The sequence below is a fragment of the Cetorhinus maximus genome, chromosome 10 (assembly GCF_964194155.1).
Source record: "Cetorhinus maximus chromosome 10, sCetMax3.hap1.1, whole genome shotgun sequence".
In the NCBI taxonomy this organism is placed as follows: Eukaryota; Metazoa; Chordata; class Chondrichthyes; order Lamniformes; family Cetorhinidae; genus Cetorhinus; species Cetorhinus maximus.
The window spans coordinates 60583765-60609176 of NC_135888.1; the positions used below are offsets into that span (position 1 = coordinate 60583765).

General features: G+C 41.9%; 1 protein-coding gene across 1 annotated transcript in view; it reads left to right on the plus strand.

The window, feature by feature from the left end:
* The window catches only part of dock2 (dedicator of cytokinesis 2), a 634661-nt gene that overhangs the window by 39502 nt on the left and 569747 nt on the right, over window positions 1-25412 (plus strand). Inside the window, exons 2-5 of the mRNA XM_078550540.1 lie at window positions 18504-18587; window positions 19955-19995; window positions 21556-21611; window positions 23508-23604. Coding sequence (XP_078406666.1) covers window positions 18504-18587; window positions 19955-19995; window positions 21556-21611; window positions 23508-23604 — 278 coding nt within the window. The remainder of the gene's footprint in view (window positions 1-18503; window positions 18588-19954; window positions 19996-21555; window positions 21612-23507; window positions 23605-25412) is intronic.

Sequence of the window (25412 nt, forward strand, 5' to 3'; positions counted from 1 at the left end):
ACTACAACTTGTTCCTGGTAGGTCGTCCCCACCAACAGTATCCAAAATGGTATACCTATTGTTGATGGGAACGGCCACAGAGGTGCTCTGCTCCTTCTGTCTATTCCCCTTCCCTCTCCTGACAGTCACCCAGCTACCTGCCTCCTGACTTTTAGGGGTCACTGTCTCCCTGAAACTCCTGTCTATTACTGCCTCTGCCTCCTGAATGATCCGAAGTTCATCCAGCTCCAGCTCCAGTTCCCTAACTCGGTTTGTCAGGAGCTGCAGCTGGATGCATCTTTTGCAGGTGTAGTCACCAGGGACATTTGTGCTGTCCCTGACTTCCCTCATGCTACATTCGGAGCACTCGACTGCCCTAACTGCTGCCTCCATTACCTACTCCTAATTTAATTAAAGGAACTAATCCGGCCTTACCTCACTGGGAGCAAGCTCGTCCTCAGCCTCTGCTCGCCGAAGCCTCTCGAGCCAAAGCCTCAAAGCTCCACTCCTTCACTGGGCCACTCACACGCTGGCTGCTCCTCTTCAGCTTCCCCTCCTTTTATTTTCAATCTCCGCGCTCTTTTTAAAATGAACCCACCTCGCTCTCCGCGCTCTTTTTAAAATAAATTCCCCTCGCTCTCCGCGCTCTTTTTAAAATAATTCCCCTTGCTCTCCGCGCTCTTTTTAAAATGAATTCCCCTCGCTCTCCGCGCTCTTTTTAAAATGAATTCCCCTCGCTCTCCGCGCTCTTTTTAAAATGAACTCCCTCTAAGTAGGAGATGGTAGTTTTGGGAGAGGACAGCACATAACTGTAAGAAGAAATGGAAAACATATTTCAAACGTTATGAAATGGAGATAGTTAAGTAAGTTATATTGGTATTTATGGGTGTTAAAAATGAGTTTTAGCTTTAAAGTTTGTTTGATTTGTATTTCTGTAGGTATGTTAAGAAAGGTCAAATTGAGCTTTAGTTTCACTTTAAAAAGGTACTTGCATTTCTAATGAGGATTTTTATGACTGTAAGCTAAGTTAAACAAACAAAAGTAGAAGAATTGGACTGTTGCCTAGTAACAGGTGGCCAGAGAGACAGGTCCCTCCCACACACACACAGGAGAAGAGAAACAGAAGTTTGTTTTGGAAGCTGTTGGAGTTCAGTTGGCTTTTGAAAGTTGCTGCCAGGAGACATTGGAGCAAAGGGCACAAATAGAAGTCCCAAGTTAAAGAAAACCCCCAAAAATCCAGGGGAGTGGAAGAGGGGAAAGTCCCAAGCAGACCCCCTAGTCAAAGGAAGGACAGGAACCTGGAAAAGGTCCTGTTAAATGAAGTTAAGAGTGAGGGGCAGAGAGAAAGGCTCTAAGCTTCAGATTTAAAGAGACAAAAGCTGCAGAAAACAGATTTAGAGCAAGAACAGCTTGCAAGAGGCAAGAAGTTCCAAAGAGACAACTGAAGATCTGTAATTCTTTGCTATGGGCATGTGAAGCGATGGTGCACTGTTAATAGCTGATTCAGTGAGAGAGGGCAGAATTTTTCTGTCGGCGAGCTGGGGGCGGGGCCCGCTTGCTGATGCGAAAATGACGCGGGATGATGTCGGGGGGAACTTCTGACGTCATCCCACCCTATTTAAATATTCAGGAAGGGGGGCGGACAACGTGATCAGCTGTCTGCCCGCCGACCTGTCAAAGACCAATTGAGGCCATTGACAGGATCATTAAGCCAATTAAAGGTCCTGCCCGTCCAACCTTAAGGCTGGTTGGCAGGCCAGGAGCCCCAGCGGGCTTCTGAAAAAACATGAAACATCATCCACTGGTGGGATGAGGTTTCATGTCTGTTTTAAAAAATTTTAATAACGTTTTTGGCATATTTATTAACATGTCCCATCTCGTGTGACATTGTCATGAGGGGGACATGTTAATAATTCTTTTATTCTATTTTTGAAGTTTGAAACACTGTCAATGATGTCCCTGAGGCAGCACTTAGTCTCAGGGAGATGTGCGCTCTTTCGTGCGCATGTGCGAAAGAGCACTTCCTGTCGGGCGGGCCCGCCCGCTTAAAATGGCAGCGGGGCCTGTTTCGGCAGCGGCGATTGACTGCCCGCCCACCACCAAGCTGCTGGGGCCCACCCGCCCATCAAGGGCAAAATTCTGCCCAGAGAGTGTGTAGAAGAAAGCTTGAACACGTGGTGACCCAGGGGAGAGGAACATTGGAAGGAGAGTTTAAAATCCTGGAGGTGAACCCTTGGGGAAGGCGTCTGAGAGAAATTGTCGGTTTGGGAGAAGATTCCAAAGCGAGTTCTTGGAGAGTGGAGGTTGGAAACCCTCAAGTGAAGGACACAGTTCAGTGAGGCTGATTAGCTCACGGTGTGACAAGCATCTGGGGGGGAGTTGAGGAGAGATCCATAGCACCTGGCTGAGGTGGCATCTGTCACTTGGCTTCTGAGTGTGGTGTGTCTGACCACAGGGTCAGGGCCATAGATTTACATGGACTGTGTACTTACTGTGGACATTAGAGTATAAGATAGTTTTTGTAACTTTTGTTATCCCTACAAATTTTTATATATCTGTAAAGGTATAGGTGTGGATGAAGGAGTATTGTAATATAGTTCATCTTTTCTTGTTGAAGGAATGTTTTATTCTTTTGTTAAAAATCCATCAGCTGACTCCTGTGCCTCTGTTTAGTAGCTACTCTCCACATATCTAAACAAGCAAATAAAAGTTAGGGTCTATCAAGCTGGGTTCCACTCTGCAATCAGGCTTGTCCAGAGATAACCTCAGCTGGAATCTTAACACAAAAAACAAATAAAATTTAAAAAATCTTTACCAACTCACCCTTGTTACGAGCTCAAAGACCAATCTTTCTCGTTTAAGGTCTTTATTGAACTGAATGTATCATAGCTGCCTGTAGGGAGTCCCTCATGGCAGAGACCATATGGCTATGGAAAGCCAGATAGGACATGTCGTAATGATTGCATTTCAAAATCCAAACACCCCATCCCCCACAAAGTGCTTTTAAATTATTGGCTGAAGGGATTCTGTCATAACTGCTAGGTTTTATATTTTGGAATGACAGTCAGACAGATGTAGCCCACAGAAGAAAGATAATCATAGAGAGGGTGCCTGCTTCAGCAAAGAGAAGCTTATACCTCAACAAAGCTGAATGTGCGAATGTTCGTTGTCAGGAAAGCAAATTAGCAAAGAAAAGAATGGTAGCATGTGTTGTTTGTTATGGGCACCAGGTGGCTGAAGACCCAATCAGCCAGACATTGCATAACTGCCCATCATGTGTCAATTTGAAAAAATGTGCTTTGATCTCTCATACACTGATTTCAAATGGGTGTCAGATCTTTTCTGCAAGTTGGCAGCAGGTAAGGTACCTCAAAGCAAGTGCGGACTCTACCCCATTATTCCTTACCACACAGGTAAGGCTGAGGAGCTGGCCGAATCCAGTGTTCTAATCTGCCACTTTATTAAAATACCCGAGCAGATTCATTTCAGAATGAGCAGAATCTTCTGCTCTGAGACAATGTGGGTGAGTGGAAACCATTTCCAAGTCCCAATACTGCTCTGCCTGTCAATCACTGGAGAAATTGTCCTGGAGGTGACCAATTAAGAGATCGTATCTGGGTCAGCCGTCCAATTCAGGGTTGTGGTGGGTTCCTGAGGCTGTAGTTCCAATCAGACGGCCTGCAACCCTGGAAGGACCAAGGTTGGCCTGGGGCGTGTGTGGGATGATTGGGGGGTTGGGGGGGGCGGGGGGGTGGTGGCAGGACGGGTGGTGCTCCCTCTAGTGTTCAGTTGTTCTCTGTATGATTCTGTGAGCCTGATACTCACTGTGCTTGATTGGTTAAGCCTGGATGTGGACTCAGAGAAAAGTAAACAAAGGTGTAGAAAGCCAACACCAGAGGTGGGCACTGCCACTGTAGGAGGAAGAAATATAAAGGTGCCTCCATCTTCAGGCGCACTCTGAAGAGGTTAGAATACAATTAAATAAATGGTGGGCATAGCTCCAAGGCCATAACTGTGAAGGGGAAGCACCTCCATAAGATGGCTGGGTGCAGCCTGCTAATAGCTGCTGCTCTGGTGTTGGTGGGTGGGTTAAAACAGGAGGCCTTGTGGGTGTTGTAAATTTTATACCTCAGAGCAATGTGGAGATGACAGTAATTTCTATGTGTGTAATAGGTTTTATCTATAGTGCTTTAAAATGTCTTCTAAATGCTCCTAGCTCTGGCTTCCAGCTCTTTCTATAGCTCTGTTTACTTTTCTCCGAGTCCAAACCCAGGCTTGACTAATCAATTGAGCATTAATAGTAAACAGACTTACATAATCAAAAACTGAACAATTGAAGGGCACCTTCCTAGTGCCAGCCAATGGCAAGCCACCACCAGATGCTGTGGAGCTTGGTCCTCAGTGGGGGACTCGTCCAGTCCCAGGAAGTTCCCCGCAGTATGTGCAGTTAGCCCACAAGTGGGCATATACTTTTCAAATTGCCTGGAGTCAGGAATACGCCAGGCTGCTGAAATTTCTCACAATCTCGCCTTGCAGCCCGGCCTTGTGGAATTGGAAACGTTCCACTCTGTGTCGCCAAATGATAGAATTTTCTGCAAATCCAGACACCACTCCCTCTAGGTCCTATATCCAAATAATTGACATACACAGTGAACAGAAACAGTCTGTGGAATACCACTACCCATGTCTAACAAATTTTTTTAAAAAGAGCTACAGTGGATGTTATATTATTTGCCTATGTGTTCCCTTCCTCGCCTGTAGGTGGGGACTCAATGCTAAGGAGAGTTTGGCAGCTCTCTGCTCCATTATTGGCCTTTTAGAAGATGATTAGCATTCCAAATTTCTCATCCTCTGGTCTCCAACTCATATGAACAATGATGGAGAGGAAAAGGAAAAGAACTAACCATCCAACCTACCTTACACAACCTATGTGGAGATGGTAATGTAGTGGTAATGTCACTGGATTTGTAATCCAAAGGCCCAGGTTGATGCTCTAGGGACATGGGTTCAAACCCTACCACTCCAGCTGGTGAAATTTAAACTGAATGAATAAAATCTAGAATTGAAAGCTAGGCTCAGTGATGGTGACCATGGCAACTATCATCAATTGCTGTAAAAACCCATTAGTTCATTAATGACCTTTGGGGAAGCATATCAGGCTACATGTGACTCAAGACCCACAGCAATGTGCTTGAATCTTGATTGCCCTCTGAAATAGCCTAGCGAGCCACTCAGTTTTAGGGCAATTAAGGATGGGCAACAAATGCTGGCCTTGCCAGCGATGCCCACATTCTGTGAAAGAATTAATTTAAAAAACTATAATGTGTTGTGCATCATATTATTCTCCCATTCCATGTGAAATCCATATAATCTCCTGGGCAAAGGCAAAGGATTAGATAATAATCCAGGCTACTTGGTAAACAAAGATCTCAAAAATTCCTCAGTGACACTCCTTTTGTGTTGAGGAATAGTTTTCCTGGCATCAGGTACCTCCTAGTACCTCAATGCATGACCATTCTTTGTGTGTGAGCCTGGATAGTAGGCCCTAGCTGGCTAGTTGGCCTATTTGCTTCAGCACAATACCAACCTGCTCCTGTATATTCTGTCTCAATATCAGGATTGATGCCTTACCTAAGGAGCTCATTGGATTGAAATCCAGGGTCGGCATTTGGTCTGGCTTTTCCTTAGTTCATGTTATGATGTGGCAGGTGATATGTGCCAGGTGGACCAATCCACAAGGGAAATTTGGCCATTCTATCACAATGGTTTTGCAATTTGTATTTATTATGAATTCAGAAGTAGTGAGTCCCCTAACAACTTTAGAGATTTTAAAAATTAAATTAAAACATTTATTAAAAGAAAAGAATTCAAACACAGACATAAGATTACAGTTACTTGATATTATAACAAATTCCAAAATTGCTAATTAACCTGACTCCCAACTATACACCTAATTAACCTGACTCCCAACTATACACCTAATTAACCTGACTCCCAACTATACACCTAATTAACCTGACTCCCAACTATACACCTAATTAACCTGACTCCCAACTATACACCTAATTAACCTGACTCCCAACTATACACCTAATTAACCTGACTCCCAACTATACACCTAATTAACCTGACTCCCAACTATACACCTAATTAACCTGACTCCCAACTATACACCTAATTAACCTGACTCCCAACTACATATCTCCTTTAAGGCAATAGCCCAACGTAGATTTTAAATTTAAATAGGCAAGGTTACCAACACACACCCACTCGACAGTAGAATTCTAAAGTCTTTTTAACACAACTTTAGTCACTGGATGTCGTTAGCATATGAAAATTAATGCTATGTTTCCAGATGATGTTGCCAAGGGGCAGCATGTAGATGAGAAATAAGAGGGGATAGTGAACACACGTGCATGAAGATTGGCTACTTGAACAGAGGAAGTAAGACTTGCATTTCTCTCTATCCGGTCACAATCTCAAGACACCTCAGAAGTATTTTTGATGTGTGGTCACCTGTTGTAAGTTTATTTGATGTTTCACAGAGGTTGGAGGCTTGTGAAAACCGTTTATTGTTAACCCATAACTATGTACATATCCAAGGTACTGCCATGCATGGGTGCTGTCTCCAGCCTGGCTCCTTCCAGACTCTACTACACACAGTCTACTATCATGTGACTCTTGACATCATACTGTGAGCAGTACTGTTCTCCAGCCCCACTTTAACTTTTGCTCTGTCAAACACCCTTCTCTTATAATCTATACTGAAGGGAAACACAACTAATTTGTGCACAGCAAGCTCCCAAAACAGCAACGAGATAATGAACAGATAATTTATTTTTGTGGTGTTTGTTGAGGGATAAAGGTTGAACATAACACTGGGGAACTCCTCCATGTGGTAGGATCTTTTACAACTACCTGAGAGAGCAGACAGGATCTTAGTTTAATATTTCATCTGAAGGACAGCACCTCTGAGAGTACAGTGCTCCCTCAGTACTGCATTGGAGTATCAGCCTAGACTTTGTGCTCAAATCCTGAATAGGCTGTATAACTCAAGAGAGCTAAAATGACAGGTATATGTCACTGTTTACAAAATCTTCCAATCAGACAACCTTGATCTGTGTTTAAAATTTGCTTTCTACATTTTCTGATTGTAGAAAATATAGCATAGTAGGAGTCCATTTTGCCCAATATCTGCTTTTATTAGTGCTGTCATGTCACTTCACTGTCCTGATAGAGGGGTGATATCATTCACAGGCTGAAAAGGATGGAGTTTACTTTTTGAATAGCAAATGCAGCTTTCATTTCATTGTTGTGGGGGGAACGGGTGGAATCAGGTAATATCTACCTGTATCACATGGAATGAGGGCATTTAGTACTGAACCGGCAGAAACAGATGCCAAAATGGCTGACTTTCCATTTCCCTTTAGCCTTGGACAGATTAACTGAGATCAGCAGCAAGAAACCAATCTGCTTTAAAGCCACTTCCTCTGCCAGCCTGTCTACCACAGTGGCACAAAGGGTCACCTCACTGCTCCTTATATGTAGCTGACCTGCTTAAGATGCATACTAAACAAACCCTCATCATTCTCTTAAGTGACGGCAACTCCTCTATTTCTGTTAATCATTTCTCCCACCGCTTGAGACCAACAAACAGGGTGGAGCCTTCCTGTGCTGTTGCGTGATTCTGTTCAACCTTGGGAAGTACAGTTACCAATAAAACAATTAGGGCAATGCTTTATGTTGTCATAATTTGTTATTTCAATGTATTTATAATCTGGTTCTTATTTTTGTGCTAAATTTGGGTTTGAATTCCTCTGCTATTTGAAGAGAAACATTGAAATTGATACAATTGTCGAATGTTTCAATATGGCAGCAGATAATTCAGCCAATCAAGTCCATGCTTTTTTTTTACCCCACATGAGCTTCTTACCAAATTCCCATCCTCCTGCTCCGCTCTTGTTGGGGGAAGTGCTTTCAGACGTTTACATTTTTATTACTCGTTGATATTTATGGCTTCTAATCTTAGAATCCTGTTTATTTTAAAGTATCATTCATACACATGGTAACTTATAAAACTCAATAAGAGCTTGGAAAAATACTGACATAGGATCGCCAAGAAAATCTGCCAAATCAAATAATAATGTCAAACAGCTCTGAGTGATTCTTACTGTAGAGTAAAGGGTTCATGGTTATGTTAATGAGACAATGATGATGTAATCATGAGGTTAGAGTCAGATTACCAAGAGGCTCCAAGAGGGCAAGACACAGAACAGTTTGTGTCCAGAGGACAATGTACTTACTATGAGGCCTTTGTAAATAGTGTAAATAAATAGTTTCAAGAAAAATGATATACTGACTGTCCCCAAGCCTTTCATAGAGTTAGTGAAACCTCATCAAACACTTAGTACCAAGGCCAAGGCATCAAGGTGTCTGAATAAATTAAACTGCTTTTTAAGTCACTAGATTGCACGAGTTTTAGTTAGGAACATGTTCAAAATTCAGTTATGTTTCTGCGAAAACAGATACTCAATTGCCTCACGTGTGATGTATGTAAAGAAACAGTTATAATGGGAGTGCAGTGGGACATGGACATGCCACAATTTAAGCTGCAGTAAGATAAAATTTCCATTGACAACAAGAGCCTCTTGCATTTATATAGTGCCTATAACATAGGAAAATGTCCTGAGGCATTTCATAGGAGTATAATAGACAAAATTGACACTGAATCAAAGCAGACGTTTGAACAGGTGACTCAAAGCTAGGTCAAAGATTTAGGTTTTAATGAGGATTTTAAAAATGAAGAGAGAGACAAGTGGAGGAGAGGTTTAGGGAGGGAATTCAAGAGCCCAGAGCCGAGATAGCTAAAGGCAAAACCTCTGTTGCTGGGTGAAGGTAGAGGGTGATGCACAAATGTCCAGAATTAGAGAAACTAGACTGCTTGGAGTGTTAGAAGGCTGGACAAGGTTATGGAGAGAGGCCTGTGAACTGATTTGAACATGAGGGTGTGAATTTTTAATACTTCATTGGGCACCATTTTAACATGTTTCTGAAGTGTTAATTTTCATCCCAGTGAGTTCTTTCCTCTTTCTCCCTTTGGTCACCTAATGCAACAGGTCAGCAGAATGTACATCAAGATCCCATATACAGTAAACAAAATAAATGACCAATCAATCCGTTTTAGCTGATGATTGAGAGACGAATGTTGGCTAGGACATTGGGAGAACTTACTACACTTCTTCAAATAAGTGTCATGAAATCATCCACTTGATCAAACAGACAGGCCGGGATATTCCGACCCTGACACCGGCAGGTATCATTGCAAACGGGATGGAGAAATTTGGAGAGCCGTTGGCTTTTATTGGCATTCCAAATTTTCCCTTCCCGCCCACAACAACAGCTATTCGTGTCTGGGCCGGAAAATCCCGCCCACAGTTCTGATTGTTGGTTTGATGTTTTATCCAAAACATTGCACCTCTAACGGTGCTTTACATCCTCAGTATTGAAGCATCACCAAGATTACATGCTGGTGCCCTGGAGCAGGAATTGAAACCACAGCCTTGTAACTGGGAGGCGAGAGTGCCATCACAGATTCAGAATCATCAGCAAGGCACTTGAACACATAGTCTAGGCTAACACTCCAATGAAATATTGAAGAAGAACTACACTGTTGGAGATACAGTCCTTTAGATTAGATATTAAAGCAAGGCCCTGTCTGTTCTCTCAGGTAGATGTGAAAGTTCCCATTGCACAATTTCTGATAGTTTTGTTATATCCATAATGTTCAATTTATATCGTTTGCTTGGCACATATCTGAATGGAATCAGCCATCTTGTAATAGATAATGTCTGTGAGTATTGGGATAATTTATGGCCCTATTTAGTTATTAAAGTTACTTAGGTATGTATTACTGAACAAAGTGACTGTTTTTGTGAACAATAACCTCCAATTGTTTATGGATCATGCTCAATAGTTTGTATTCTCTGTCAGAAACAATTATCAATCAAAACCAGTACTCAGAAATGAAAAACCAGCATAAATGTGCAATTAGCTTATGTTAATAAACAGTTGACATAATTTGGAATCTAAAATTTATGAAGAGTGAAGTGTATTATTTTTTGTAGATGCAAGAGAGCTCTGACACACTCCCATAAAGGAAGATAGTTGTGGTTGTTGGATGTCAATCATCTCAGTCTCAGAACATTGTTGCCAGGGATCCACAGGGTAGTGTCCTTGGCCAAACGATCCTTAACTGCTTCATCAATGGTCTCCCCTGCATCATAAGGTCAGAAGTAGATTTGTTCGCTCATGACTGCACATTGTTCAGTAGCATTCATGACTCCTTAGATACTGAAACAGCCCATGTCCATGTGCATCAAGACCTGGACAACATCCAGGCTTGGGTTGACAAGTGGCAAGTAACATGCAAGTGTCAGGCAATGACCATCTCCAACAAGAAAGAATCTAACCTTCTCTGCCTGACATTCAATGGCATTACCATCACTGAATCCCCCATTATCAACATTATTGGGGTTACCATTGACTAGAAACTGAACTGGACTAGCCATATAAATAACATGGCTACAAGAGAAGTTCAGAAGCTGGGAATCCTGCAGTGAGTAACTCACCTCCTGACTCTCCAAAGCCTGTCCACCACCTACAAGGCACAAGTCAGGAGTGTGATGAAATAATTCCCACTTTCCTGGATGAGTGCAGCTCCAACAACACTCAAGATGCTCGATATCATCCAGGACAAAGCAGCCTGATTGATTAACATTCCATCCATCACTTTAAATATTCACCCCCTTCACCACCAATGTACAGTGGCAGCAGTGTGTACCATCTACAAGATGCACTGCAGGAATTCACCAATGCTTTTATGACAGCACCTTCCAAACCTGTGACCGCTACCACCTAGAAGGACAGGGCAGCAAGCACATGGGAACACCACCACCTGCAAGTTCTCCTAGAGCCACATACTATCCTGACTTGGAAATATTTCAATGTTCCTTCACTGTAACTGGCTCAAAATCCTTGAACTCCTTTCCTATCAGCACTATGGGTGTACCTACATCAATTGGACTGTAGCAGTTCAAGAAGCTGGCTCACCTTCGCACAGGCAATTAGGGATAGGCAGGAAATGCAGGCCTAGCCAGCAACAGCTACATCCTGTGAAAGAATATGAAAAAAGTCTGAACGTGGCCTTGCCACTGACTGTTAGGGCACAGTAACATTCTGCAAGTATAGCAGCAATAACAAAACCATTATTTCTTCCAAAAGATAAAAGCTCTTTCTCAGCCACACCAGCCTGTCCCTTTTATTATAAAAGCACCTCTACAGGATCTCTAGATCACTAACATTCATGTGATTAGGGAGGTGATTGTCCCTTCACTGCACCATGTGGGAAAGTTGAAGCTTTGGTACTGATTTACAGTTACATTGCACTGCCCTCTTCAGTCATAGCCAGCTGCAAAACTAAAGAGGAAGGTTGAGTTTCAGAAGCATAATGGAAGCAAAGGGTAACTCCCATTTTTCTCCCCCTTGGCACTCGTTTGGGATTGCTCTTTGAGGACCATGGCAGGGTACAGTTGGCCCTCAGGAATCACGGTTCTTCCTGAAACAGTTAAACGCTGGCCTCACCTACCAAACTGCCATTGCAAATCAAGTGGTTCATAAATCAGAAAGGAACTGTTCATTACACAGGGCAATTCCCTGCTGATCATCTGTGCGACTGTATCAGTTGTCCGCGACCCTGGGCATTTTGTTTTAGCTCGAATTGGTATAGCCTGGCAATGCTGCCACAAATTAAAGAAACCTATTTGGACCCTTGGACACTGAATGTCACCATTTTCCAGTCCTGCGTCCAGGAAGGTTTTAACTTCAGCTTTTTGCGAACCCCCAATTCCGAATCATATGCTATTAAAATGTACATCTAAGGGGGACGAAGGAATGAGAAAACGCCAAGTAAACTATTGATCTTATTCCTCCCACAGACTACAATTCATCCTCACCAACATGGCCCCACCCAACCAGCTAACGTTAGAGATACTATTATTTTAACTGAGGACAATAGGTACGAGAGTATTTAGCCTTTTGAGCCTTTTGTGATACTCAGCTGGTTTAAAGCTCATCTGTAGCTCAGCTTCATTTATCCACTTCAACACCATATCCAGTTAAGGAGACATCCAGAACACAGTATTTCTGGTGACATGCCCAGATTCCTCTCTCAATAATTTCACTCAAAAATCAGCTATAACGCATTCCACTACTGTTTATGGAATTTTGCCAATGCAATGCGATTGCACCAATTACCTCCAAAGCAGTCTTAATTCATTGACTGAAGCATTTTGACAAATTCCAGCATGACAATGTGATGGATGATTTCAAGAGAAATGATTTCCTTAGGATTTTTGCTATTCCATGGTCAAACACTGGGAGGGGGTGGTGGAATTTTAACCTACCCCACCCAGTAAGATGATGACTGGATTGTATCAGCCATCATTCATGACACTGCTGATGTTTCTTTCCAAAATGAACCTGTGTTTTTCTGATCTGGGCACAGACACTATCTTGAATATTTAGCAACAACTTGCTTTTATATAGGGTTTTTAATGTGGTAAAATGCCACAAAGCACTTTTTAAATTCATTTATGGGATACGGGCATTGCTGGCTGTGCCAGCATTTATTGCCCATCCCAAATGCCCTTGAGAAGGTGATGGCGAGCTGCCTCCTTGAACTGCTGCAGTCCATGTGCTGTAGGTACAATAATGAGCAATAATGGTAGAAAGTCAAAGCTTAAGGCTCTTTATCTGAATGCACCCAGCATTTGTAACAAGATAGATGAGTTGACAGTACAAAAAGAAGTAAATGAATATGACTTGATAGCTATTACAGAGACATGGTTCCAGGGTGACCATGACTGGGAACTCAATATTCAAGGGTATTCAATGTTTCGGAAAAATAGGCAAAAAGGTAAAGGATGTGGGGTAACTTTGTTAATAAAGGAAGGTATCAGTGCGATGGTGAATAGTGATATAGGTACAATAGATCGTGATGTGGAATCAGTTTGGGTGGAAATAAGGAATAGCAAGGAGGAGAAGTCACAGGTGGGAATTGTCTATAGGTCCCCAAAGAGTTGCCTCACTGTAGGACAAAGTATAAATCACGAAATAATGGAGGCATGTAAGAAGGGTGCTACAACTGTCATGGGTGATTTTAATCTGCATATTGACTGGACAGATCAGATTGGCAGCGGTAACATGGAAGACAAGTTTGTAGAGTGCATCAGGGATTGCTTCTTAGAGCAATACATTGCAGAACCTACCCGGGAACAGGCTATTTTAGATCTGGTAATGTGTAATGAAGTGGGATTGGTAAAAGATATCGTAGTTAAGGATCCTCTAGGGGGTAGCGATCACAGCATGGTAGTATTTCAAATTCAGTTTGAGGGCGAGCAACTCAAGTCTCAAACCAGTGTCCTCAACTCAAATAAGGGCAATTACAGAGGTATGAAGAAGAGTTGTCTAAAGCGGGCTGGGGAAAATAGACTAAGGGGAAGGTGAGTGGATGAGCAGTGGCAGACATTTAAACAGATATTTCATAATGCTCAGCAAAATTTTATCCTGATCAAAAAGAAGGACTCAATGAGAAGGATGAACCACACATGGTTAACAAAGGTGGTTTATGAGAGTATCCAATCAAAAACTAAGGGATACAAAGTGGCGAAAACTTGTGGTAGGCCAGAAGATTGCGAATTTTTTAGGAACCAGCAGGGGATGAGTAAAAAGCTAATAAAGAAGGAGAAAATTTCTTATGAAAGTAAATTGGCAAGAAATATAAAAACAAACAACAAGAGTTTCTATGGGTATATAAAAAGAAAGAGAGTGGCTAAAGGGAGCGTGGGACCCTTTGAGGATGCGACTGGAGAATCGATAACGGGGAACAGGGAAATGGCAGGTAACTTAAATCAATATTTTGCAACGGTCTTCACAGTGGAGGACACCATAAACATCCCAAAAATATCAGGTAAGCAAGGAGCTAATGGGAGGAAAGATCTTGTATCAATCTCTATCACGAGGGACAAAGTATTTGGCAAACTAATGTGACTAAAGGCAGACAAGTCGCCAGGACCTGATGACCTGCATCCAAAGGTTTTGAAGGAAATGGCTGCAGAGATAGTGGAGGCATTGGTCGAAATATTCAAGAACTCATTGGATTTTGGGAGGGCCCCAGCGGATTGGAAAACTGCTAATGTGACGCCCCTGTTCAAGAAGGGAGGGAGACAAAACGCAGGAAACTATAGGCCAGTTAGCCTAACATCTGCTATTGGGAAAATGCTAGAATTCATTATTAAGGAAGAAGTAGCAGGACATTTAGAAAAGCTTAACGCAATCAAACAGAGTTAGCATGGTTTTGTGAAAAGGAAATCACGTTTGACAAATTTGCTAGAATTCTTTGAGGATATAACAAGCAGAGTTGATAAAGGGGTGCCATATAAAAGGTTATTGCACAAGATAGGAGCTCACGGTATTGGGGGTAATGTATTAGCATGGATTGAGAATCCGTTAACACACAGAAGACAGAGAGTAACTCATCTACTGACTCCCCAAAGCTTGCCCACCTGCATCTCGTAGATGGTACATACTGCTGCCACTGTGTATCAGTAGTGGAGGGAGGGAATGTTTGTGGATGTGGTGCCAATCAAATGGGTTGCTTTGTTCTGGATGGTGTCAAGCTTCTTGAGCGTTATTGGAGCTGCACTCATCCAGGCAAGTGGGGGGTATTCCATCACACTCCTGACCTCTGCCTTGTAGATGGTGGACATCTTTGGGGAGTCAGGGGATGAGTTGCAGGATTCCTAACCTGTGACCTGCTTTTGTAGCCACAATATCTATATGGCTAGTCCAGTTCAGTTTCTGGTCAGTGGTAAGCTCCAGGATATTGATAGTGGGGGATTCAGTGATGGTAAAACCATTAAATGTCAAGTGCAATGGTTAGATTCTCTCTTGCTGGAGATAGCCATTGCCTGGCACTTGTGTGGCACAAATGTTATTTGCCACTTGTCAGCCCAAGTCTGGATCTTGCTGCATTTGGACATGGGTTGCTTCAGTGTCTGGGGAATCACGAATGGTGCTGAACATTGTGCAATCATCAGCGAACATCCCCATTTCTGACCTTATGATGGAAGGAAAGCCATTGATGAAGCAGCTGAAGAAGTTTGGGCCTAGGACACTACCCTGAGGAATTCCTGCAGTGATGCCCTGGAACTGAGATGATTGACCTCCAACAACCACAACCACCTTCCTTTGTGGTAGCTATGACTCCAAACAGTGGAGAGTTTTCCCCTTGATTCCCATTGATTCCAGCCAATGGCAATTGACTTCACAGGAACAACATCGGACAACATTCACACTGAGCCACATAAGGAGATTTTAGGACTGGTGACCTCTCTGGTAAGGCCACAGCTAGAATATTGCTTCCAGTTCTGGTCAACATACTTTAGGAAGGATGTGAGGGTCCTTGAGAGGTTGCAGAGGAGAATTACTAGAATCATTCCAAGGATGAGGGATTTTAGCTACAAGGTTAGGTTGGAGAAGCTTGGGTTGTTCTCCTTGGAGCAAAGGAGATTGAGGGGCGATTTGATAGAGGTGTACAAGATTATGACAGGTTTAGATAAGGTAGACAAGGTCCCATTAGCTGATAGTACAAGGACTAGGGGAGACTGATTTAAGGTTTTGGGCAAGAGATGCAGGCCAGATGTGTGGAAGAACTTGCACGCAGTGAGTGACAATGACATGGAACTCACTGCCTATAAGGGTGATTTAAAAAGGAAAATTGGGTAGGCAGTTAATTGAACAAAATAAACTTGTGGAGCTACAGGAATAGAGTGAGGGAATGGGACTGATTGAATTGCTCTACAGAGAGCCAGGATGTTTTTGATGGGCTGAATAGCCTCCATTTGTGCTGTAATGACTCTATGATCAAAAGCTTGGTCAAAATTGTGGGTTAAGGAGGAGAGAATTAGAAAAACAGAATGATTTAGGGAAGGGAGTTCAGAGTTTAGGGCTTACAGTGCTGAAAACATGCTTGCCAACATTCAATAAAAAACACTATGCTTGTAATAAACTTGGAGTACCAGGCAGGTTTCTTTAAGAAGCAGTAAACTTTATTTACAGAGCTGCTGATGAAGCTACATGCTTGTGCCGAGACCAATGCTAGAAATTGCCGGCCCTAAGATTACCCGTGCTCAGGGCTGATTCGCCTGTATAGTCACATGATCCCCATAACAGTATGGAAAGTTTAACTTACAATTACTTCAGTGCTGTGGAAATGAATTCTTATTATTACTATCTTAATGCTTTCTTGCAAAATTTCCTGGTTTAAAGGTGAATTCTTCAGATGATATCCTCCTCTGCTGTTGTGGTCAATATTTATCCCATAGCCAACACATAAAAGTAGATTGTCTGTTATTATCACATTGCTATTTAGGGAGCTTTCTATGCTCAAAATGGCTGCCACATTTCCTATATTACAACAGTGACTTTACTCCAAAATTACATCAGTTATAATGCACTCTGGGATCTCGTGAGGTTGTGAAAGGTGCTATAGAAATGCAATTCCTCCCTCCCTCCCTTCCTTCGCTTCCCAATAATATGGCCAAGCTTCATTAGGTGCTGCACTAATGAAACATGCTTCCTTTCACACCTCAACGGGTGACTGACCCATCAGAAAAATAATACCTTTTGGAGGCTTCAGCTGTGGTAAATGTCTCCCCACAAGGAGCTGAAAGGAGTTGGGTACAGGCCTGTGGATAGAGAAAACAGAATGCAGTCTGTTGGAAATAATGGACTGATGGAGATGACCTTTTCTAGTTCCACAATCTGTTATTTTTACTGACTAAACCTCTCGGAGAATATATGATCAGCTCCTTTGCTGCATGGGCTAGACCTGTAGTCAGTGATCCAGCACATCTCATCTTATAACAGGGGCCGGAAAGCTAATTAACATCACTGACGACGTGGTTTAATTACTCGTCATTTGATGAATTTACATTTTGTGGGCTCCCATTGCTTATGACGATTTTACTTTCCAAAGGCATTGTACTTTAGTTCAAGGGCACTTGGAGAAGCAGTTCTCAGAGCAGGGAGCCTTTAGCCGCAGTGCCAGGTGTGGCACTGAATGCACTGTGTGAGCTGTTGCAATCCACAGAGTCTGGGAAATGAGATAGGAGGGCAGGAGGCAGGAGCTGCCATCTGCTCACTTTGGCCACTTGCAAATAACATGGCAACCTTGATATTATGCCATCCTGCTCCACAGTAATACATTTTATTTTATTGCCCATACATTTATTTAGCAAGAGAACAGGTAATAGAATTTCGAGAGCAATGACCCATCCATCACATCAATACATGCCTTCTAAGGCAAAAGTCAGCAGCCATTTCAATGCAATCTAGGCAATCTATTTTCATTTGTACTTTCAATAAAAATATTGTTGTGCTGTTTTTGAATTAGCATTTAAAGTATCGCATTCACTTTCTCCCTTCATGTCATAATTGTAAAATTGGTTCAAGAAACCAGTGGCTCTGTTGGTACTAACACAGAGAAGAGGGCAAAATACACTATAAAGATCATACACAAGCACAGAATAGAATACAGTCTAGCACACAGTGTACAATACAGACTAGAGCGCAGAGTAGAATACAGACTAGAGCGCAGAGTAGAATACAGACTAGAGCGCAGAGTAGAATACAGACTAGAGCGCAGAGTAGAATACAGACTAGAGCGCAGAGTAGAATACAGACTAGAGCACAGAGTGGAATACAGACTAGAGCGCAGAGTAGAATACAGACTAGAGCGCAGAGTAGAATACAGACTAGAGCGCAGAGGAGCATACAGTGTAGAACACAGGGTAGAATACAGGCTAGAGCGCCGAGTAGAATGAAGACTGGAGTGCAGAGTAGAATACAGGCTAGAGCGCAGAGGGGCACACAGAGTAGAGCGCAGAGGAACACACAGAGAAGAACACAGGGTAGAATACAGGCTAGAGCACAGAGTAGAATACAGACTATAGTTCAGAGTCGGACTGGAGTGCAGAGGAGACTACAGACAGGGATGTAGAGACACTGCATTCCACACATCATACTCGAGGTTTCATGTCTTGTGACAAATAATTTTAGCATTTCTCATCTGCGCTGCCCACCTCCAGCCTGGAATTAACACATGTATGCCAATCTGCAAACAATTGAATAATATCCTACAGATCTTAGAATATAAGTGAAAGCTACTAATTTTGATGAGATAGCGCTAGGTTCGGACATTACAGTCTTGGCCTTGTGCATCATGAAATTACGATGAGCAATGAGGGCAATCTCCTCAAGTTTTCCGTAATTTTACTTGTGCTATAAATCTGTGATAAAAACTTGGTTGAGTAGTTACGCGTAGGGTACTTGAGTAAAACAGGAAATGGTCAATTTTTCTCACTATGAGGGATGATTATTTTGTTTAAATATTGTTTTATTTCTAGCCATCTTCAATTTTGAGGCAAAGTGGGATCCTCAGCTCTCGCTCTGCGTCGGGGATACAGTGCAAATCCTGGAGAAGTGCGAAGGTAAGCTGCTTCTTGTTACTGGCAATGAGAAATGTAACTTAATGGACAGTGGCATCTGGCATAAGGACAGGATGCAAAGCCTGCATCATTTGTCTTGCATTAATAATAGGAGAAATAAAGATTTTTGTGGAGAGGAAGTAACACAGCAGCCAAGATATGATAAATTAACATTCCCAGAACAATGTTACTCCTTCACATTCCCGCTGAGGTTTATTTTTCCCAATAATTTTCCAAGTGCAAGGTTAAAAAAAAAGCTAGAAAGTTTGAAAACAACTAATTTATTCAGACATTTGCCAATTTGTAAATTAATTCAACATTTACTGCCATTGATCACAAATGTAGGATTAGTGCATTAAACATTGTTATAGTTAGCAGTTGCTTTATGGAGAGGTCTGGGAGACTGCCTCTTGAAAGTGCCACTGACTAGATGTGACCTTTGTCAAATAGTTTGTGGTACTCTGCTTTAAAACTGACCTGTTTATTGTGTTCAAGGGTATGGATTTCACATTTATAACACTAGGTGGCACTTCATTCCAAATAAAGCTTACTTTTTAGTCATTTGTATTGGGCAATAACAAGCCAGTAACATTAAAACAGTGAAAAATATAGTAACCAAACTCCATTATCATTGTACAATGCAACTACCAGAACGGTAGAAGGCGATCTAGATGGAACTTGGCATTTTTTTTTAATCTAGCAATTCTTATGTTCCTATGACAGACAGAATCTGATGACTGACAAATGCCTTTGAGAGTCCAGCAACCCCAGTGTGAAAACCTCTGCGGTAAAGCCCTGTGTCACTCATTGCATCTGATTACAACACCAGTTTGACAACCGTGCATTTGACTGCAACAATGACCTGTTGTGATTGAAGGCAAGAAGCTAATCAATATATTGCCCACTGGCCTATTTCTACCAACAGGCACAGATTTAGACTGGGGAGGATTCGAGCAGGTTACACCCACATGCTGGGATTGGAGTCATGATTGTGAGCAATGTCGCCCTCAGAAATCAGTTTTATACGTGCTACATTACCAGAGCTCCTCGCAATATGTTTCCTTCCCCCCCACAAAACGTAGATAAACTCAGTACTGAATGACTTAGCTTGTTATGCAATGGAAGATAATGAACTATGGAGATACACAGATGCCTTAAAGTGGGGGATAGATAAGTATACGGGACAGAAAAGAATAGACGAGTACTTTGATAGGGTTAGAGATTGGAATAGGAGGAGGCCAGAGCGAAGCATAAACAGTGACACTAACCTGCTGGGCTGAGTGGCCTGTTTCTGTGCTGTAAAGCTCTATATAATTCTATGTAAAGAGGAATACTGCCCTCAGTTTTATTCATATTTCTCTTCCCCTCAGGTTGGTACAGAGGGTGTTTGATGAAAAACAAGTCACAACGGGTAAGTCATTGTTAGGTGGACACATGGTCCTATACATTACTTCATTTAAAACTCAATGGAGTTTTATTCCTATTTCAATGCACTGGTTAACACATCCATTTTAACTTAGTGTATCCTTTACTTTAAATTAGTTGTTTATAAAATAACTGGCTTAATGATTACATTAAAGTAAGACAGAGAATCTTTATGTAAGTGTATTAGCCAGTGTGCCAAAAATGGGGCATTGACAGAATTAAACCCCCAGTATTTTAATTGCAGCCATACTTGTTTTACTATTTGTAAATCCAATAATTCAGTTTGCTCAGGTCTACAGCCCATTATGATGAATAAGGTTAGATTGAACTCTGCTGCTGCTGACACCCCCATCCCTCTACCCAGAGTGTTACTCCATCCACCTCTTCATTCAAGTCATGACTAGATCAAGCTTCAATCAGAAACTTTAACACATTCTCCGGAGTGCCTGATGACAGACCAGCATTGTTCTCTTCTCTTACTGTGCAACATTTAATCTAATTTCGGGAAAGATATTACAGATCCTAATTCAGAGGACCCTGAATTCAACATCAGTTCTGGCTGCAGTTTTCATTTGCTTCCTGTAGATGGGCAATGTTTCAATAGCTGTCGACTGAGACACCCAATAGAGCAGGTTAGAATAACAGATTGCACTTTCCCCACGTGAAGAGGGGCTGGTAGAGATTACAAGACACATAGAAATGATTAAGGGAGTCGAACCTTCAGTAAAGGAAATAAAAACCTTTTCCTCTTCATTTACATAGGACAATTGCAAACTGCACCACACATGACACACAAATCTTTCAGCTTTGAGCAAAATTAGTTTCAGGAAGGTCCTGCCCCATTAAGCTGGATGCCATTGGAAGTCCACAGGTTCTGCCTCCTGACCCTCCCAGTCAATGCTATTAAAACATGTAGTAATGCACCTTGCAATCTGCAGCAGCAACCTAGCCCTGCAGCAGCTAAACTGGGTGAGTGATATTGAGAAAATCAACTGTGTCTTCTGACAGCTGCTGTGAGCACAGCAGCAATGTTAATGATGGCACCCTTATCTTAATAGTATCGGACACATAGAACAGAGAAGCTGCTGCATTGGGTTTAAATAATGGTGTCGTCTTCAATTCATTTATATTGACCAATCACTTGTGCCATATTCAAGGCCATATGCCCTTTGTTACCAGCTAAAGTCTTATGGTCACGCTTCTGTGCTGTATGATTATGTCTAGCAAAATATAATACCATTGAGAAACAGCACATTTAGAATTTGCTAAACTAGTGATCGGAAGGAGTCTTCTTGCTGTGCTGAGGATGTCAGTAATGATTGGTAACAAGTGGAATCTAACTCCTTGAACTGTAGTTACTTTTATAAATCTACTTCCAATCAGGCATATCTAGTCAGTTTATACTGTTTTTAATCCATAATTCAAATGTTACCGAGGGTTCAGGTGATTGTTGCTCACAGTGAGATGAATATCAAAAGAAAAATCATGAACGCAGTGTTGGAATGAGTGATGACAGTTGCTAATCAAGATTCTCTTTGCTTTGTAGGGTGTGTTTCCAGCATCATTCGTTCATGTTAAAGAAGCTGTCATCGAGAAAAGAGGGTATGAATAAAAATGAAGCCTATTAATGTCACTGTTTAGCAAAGCTTTTTTTAAACTGTCTCTTGAGTTGTGAGTGTCAAAACAGCCCACAGTAAATAGTGCTGCAATTGCACAGTGTGCTTACATAACAATGCAGCCTGTTAACTTGTATATAGGTTGCATTTGCATATGTTGGAGTGCTGTTTATGTATTGAGGCATTACATGCATGTCAATACAGTGATTAGAAAGTATCAGGCCGTTTCTGGGAAGTGCAATGGGCAATCAAACTGCGGGACCCAGGTGTATATGTAGCTGAGACTGATGGGCTGAAAATCCTCATTGCCTGCTAACTCTTAAGAGTTCTAGTTTGAAATGAGTCTTGGCAGTCTCCATCCAATTCATAATACATGTGAACCTGCAGAGACTGACTATTCAGCAATGGACAACAAAAATGCCGATTGCAGCGATAAACTTGTGCTTAGTCTAGCACTTTGCTTTGATGACATGCCAACTATTGGTAGCTGAGAGGTTAACTTTGAACTTTTCAGATTTGGCTCAGTTGTAGCACTCTCACTGTACTACTACAGTCAGAAAATGATGGGGTGAAGCCTTTAGTGTGGTGACCTGTTCGGATACAGCTGCCAACTGTCCTCTTGTAGCACAGCCAAGATTGCTTAAAAGATCATGTTTCAGATCATCACCTAAATGAAAGACAAAGCCATGCTGTAGGATATTGCCAAGGTGAAACATCAAGGTCATGCTGCTGGGCATTGGCATGGTGAAAAGTTAAGGCCGTGCTGTGTTGGTAATGTGTGGGGAAGACCATTGAGATACAGGAGGAACAGGGTGAAAAATACTGGTAAAAGAGTTGGAAGATAAGCCACTGACTGCAGCACAGAGAGACTGATGAAGGTGAATAGTGCTGAAGACAGGTTTAGCCATGAGACTACGTGATGGTAACTTGTTTAGAAGTGCATCAGGACAAGGCCTGCCAAAGGCTTTTGTAGGTGTCGAGGGGAGAACAAATGAGAAGAATCACTGAAGTGAGTTGAGAACCTCAGGCAGTTCCAGAGGGTTTCATGTGTTGGGTACTAAATCTCCCTCACACCTGATCACTCCAAAAACAGCATCCGGTGTCAAAATTTATTATTAGCGATTTAAAACTAATTGGGTAATTTGGTCTATTGAAGAGAGTTGACAGATTACAATAGAAAATGATAAGATTGAGGAAGCAATGATAAGATGCTGAGAATTCACATTCCTATCAATATTTGCTACCTTTCCAGTAAAATAACCTTCTTTATCCACCAGTGGTTCTCAGTCTCATTTAACTCAAACAAGATGGTTGATTTATTGCTGATACCATAACAGAATATACTGGAAACACTGAGCAGATCAGGGGATATTTGTGCAAAGAACAGGCAGGGTGGGTGGACTCTCCCTCAGAACTTTTTGTTTTGAATTACCATCATCTGTACTATTTTAACTTATTGCAACATTGACTTAGTCCCAAAGAATTAAGTGATGAACTTTCTAATTGGTCGGTGGTATTCATATGTATTTTGACACTCTAGCATTAAATTTTAAAAATATACATGCATTCAGGGAGAAACCCATCAGGATAAAGGAATAGAAGGATCTGCTAGGCTTAGATCAAGAGGACTGGAATGAGGCTCATCTGACACAAACCTGTTGAGCCAAAAGGCCTATTTCTATATTCTAAATTACGTGCATTCCCTGTGTAAATTCTCTGTGGAAACAAACTTCTCTGTGCTCAGGCTGCTTGATTAATTCAGCTAATTTTGTATATTGGTTTGAAAAATGAAAATTGACAATAACAGATGGTTAACTCTGCAGCATGCAACCACACAATACCTGTCCCTGTATACTCACCAGATAATGTGTTTCACTTTCAGGAATAGGGAGAATATTTTCTCTGGTGAAATACCTTTGGTACAGGAGGTCACCACCACACTGAGGGAGTGGGGCATCATCTGGAAGCAGCTTTATACGGTAAGGAGTTAGCACATGTTGCCATGAGTTTTCCCATGTATGTTGGTAACACCCAGCTCTACCTCATTACCAGTCACTCTCCCCTCCACTGTTGTTAACTTATCGGACTGTTTATTCGACATCTAGTACTACGTGAGCAGAAATTTCCTACAGTGAAATACTGTTTTCAGTCCCCACTCCAAACTCTGTTCCCTAACTACTGACTCCATTGCACTCCATAGCAATGGTCTGAGGCTGAACCAGACTGTTCACAATGTTGGTGTCGTATTTTACCCTTTCCAACCACATATTCGTGCCTTCACTTCCACCTTCGTAACATCATCCGATTTATCAAAGTCAGATCTGCTACTGAAACCGACATTCATGCTTTTATTACCTCTGGACTTGACTATTCCACCACACACCTGGCTGCTCTCCCACTTCATACCCTCCATAAACTTAAGCTTAGCCAAAAACTCTGTTACCCAAGTCCTAACTCACACCAAGTCTCACTCACCTATCACTTCTCCACAAACTGATTTACATTGCCTCCTGGTCAAGCAACATCTTGATTTTAAAATTGTGAAATTGTTTTCGAACCCCTCCATGGCCTTGCCCCTCCTCACCTCTGTAATCTTCTCCAGCCTCATAAACCCTCCAAAATATCTTTGCTCATCTAATTCTGGCTACTAGAGCACCTCCGATTTTTAATCACTCGACCATTGGCGGCTAGGGCCTTCAGCCGCCTAGGCCCTAAGCTCTGGAATTCCTCCCAACACCCCTGTGCTTCACTACCTCTCAGTCCTCTATTCAGATACTCCTTAAAACCTATCATTTTGCTAAGCTTCTGGTATCTGACCTAATATTTCCTTATGTGGCTCAGGGTCATATTTTGTTTTAAAATGCTCCTGTGAAGTGCCTTGGGATGTTTTATTACATTAAAAATGGCTATATAAATGCAAGTTGTTGTTATATTTCTTCTGCCAATTTTTATGTTTTCAGAAAATGTAAGGTCCTTCCACCCTGGACTATGGTTAGATGAAGTCCAGACTACTAATATGAAGTTCCCCTCACTGGTTATTAAGGGCCTGACTGACTAGCTCAAACCCTAGTTCCTAATAGGCATGACTAACAATTGGCACTACTTAGCCAAAGGCTAGTATCTCATCCATTCATAGTGAATCTCATACAGAGAGGGCAAGATGACAAATCTAGAAGACAACTTCAAATTCAACAGGACAATGCATTGATTCAAAACTAGTGGAAGAATGATCTGTGGCCAACATGCAGTGTTTTATTTATTAATTTGCCCTCAGCATGTGGACAGTGCTGACAAAGTTGTATTTATAGCCCATCCTTAGTTTCAGAATGGGAAAAGTTCAGACTGATATAGGCAGATAGAAGCAGGAGTAGTCCATTCAGCCACCATTCAGTTAGATTATGGCTGATCAGTATCAACTCCTCTACCTGCCATGGCTCTGTCCTGAGTAAAACACTATGAAATTCAGTTTTGAGGTTTTCAATTGACTTTGAGCCTCAACAGCATTTTGGGGAGAAAATTCCAGATTTCCACCACCCTTTGTGTGAAGACATCACCTCAAAATGACCAAGCTTTAATTTTAAGATTCTGCTCCCCCTTGTCTTGGCCTCTTCACTATAGGAAATACTTTCAATTACTTCAATCATCCTAAATACCTCAATTAGATGACTCCTTAATCTTCTATGCTTAAGTCTAGTTTGTGCAACCTGTTTTTAGAATATTAACTCTTTTATCCTTGGCATCATTCAGCACCCCATCCAAGGACAATATAACCACAGTGGGCGTGTTT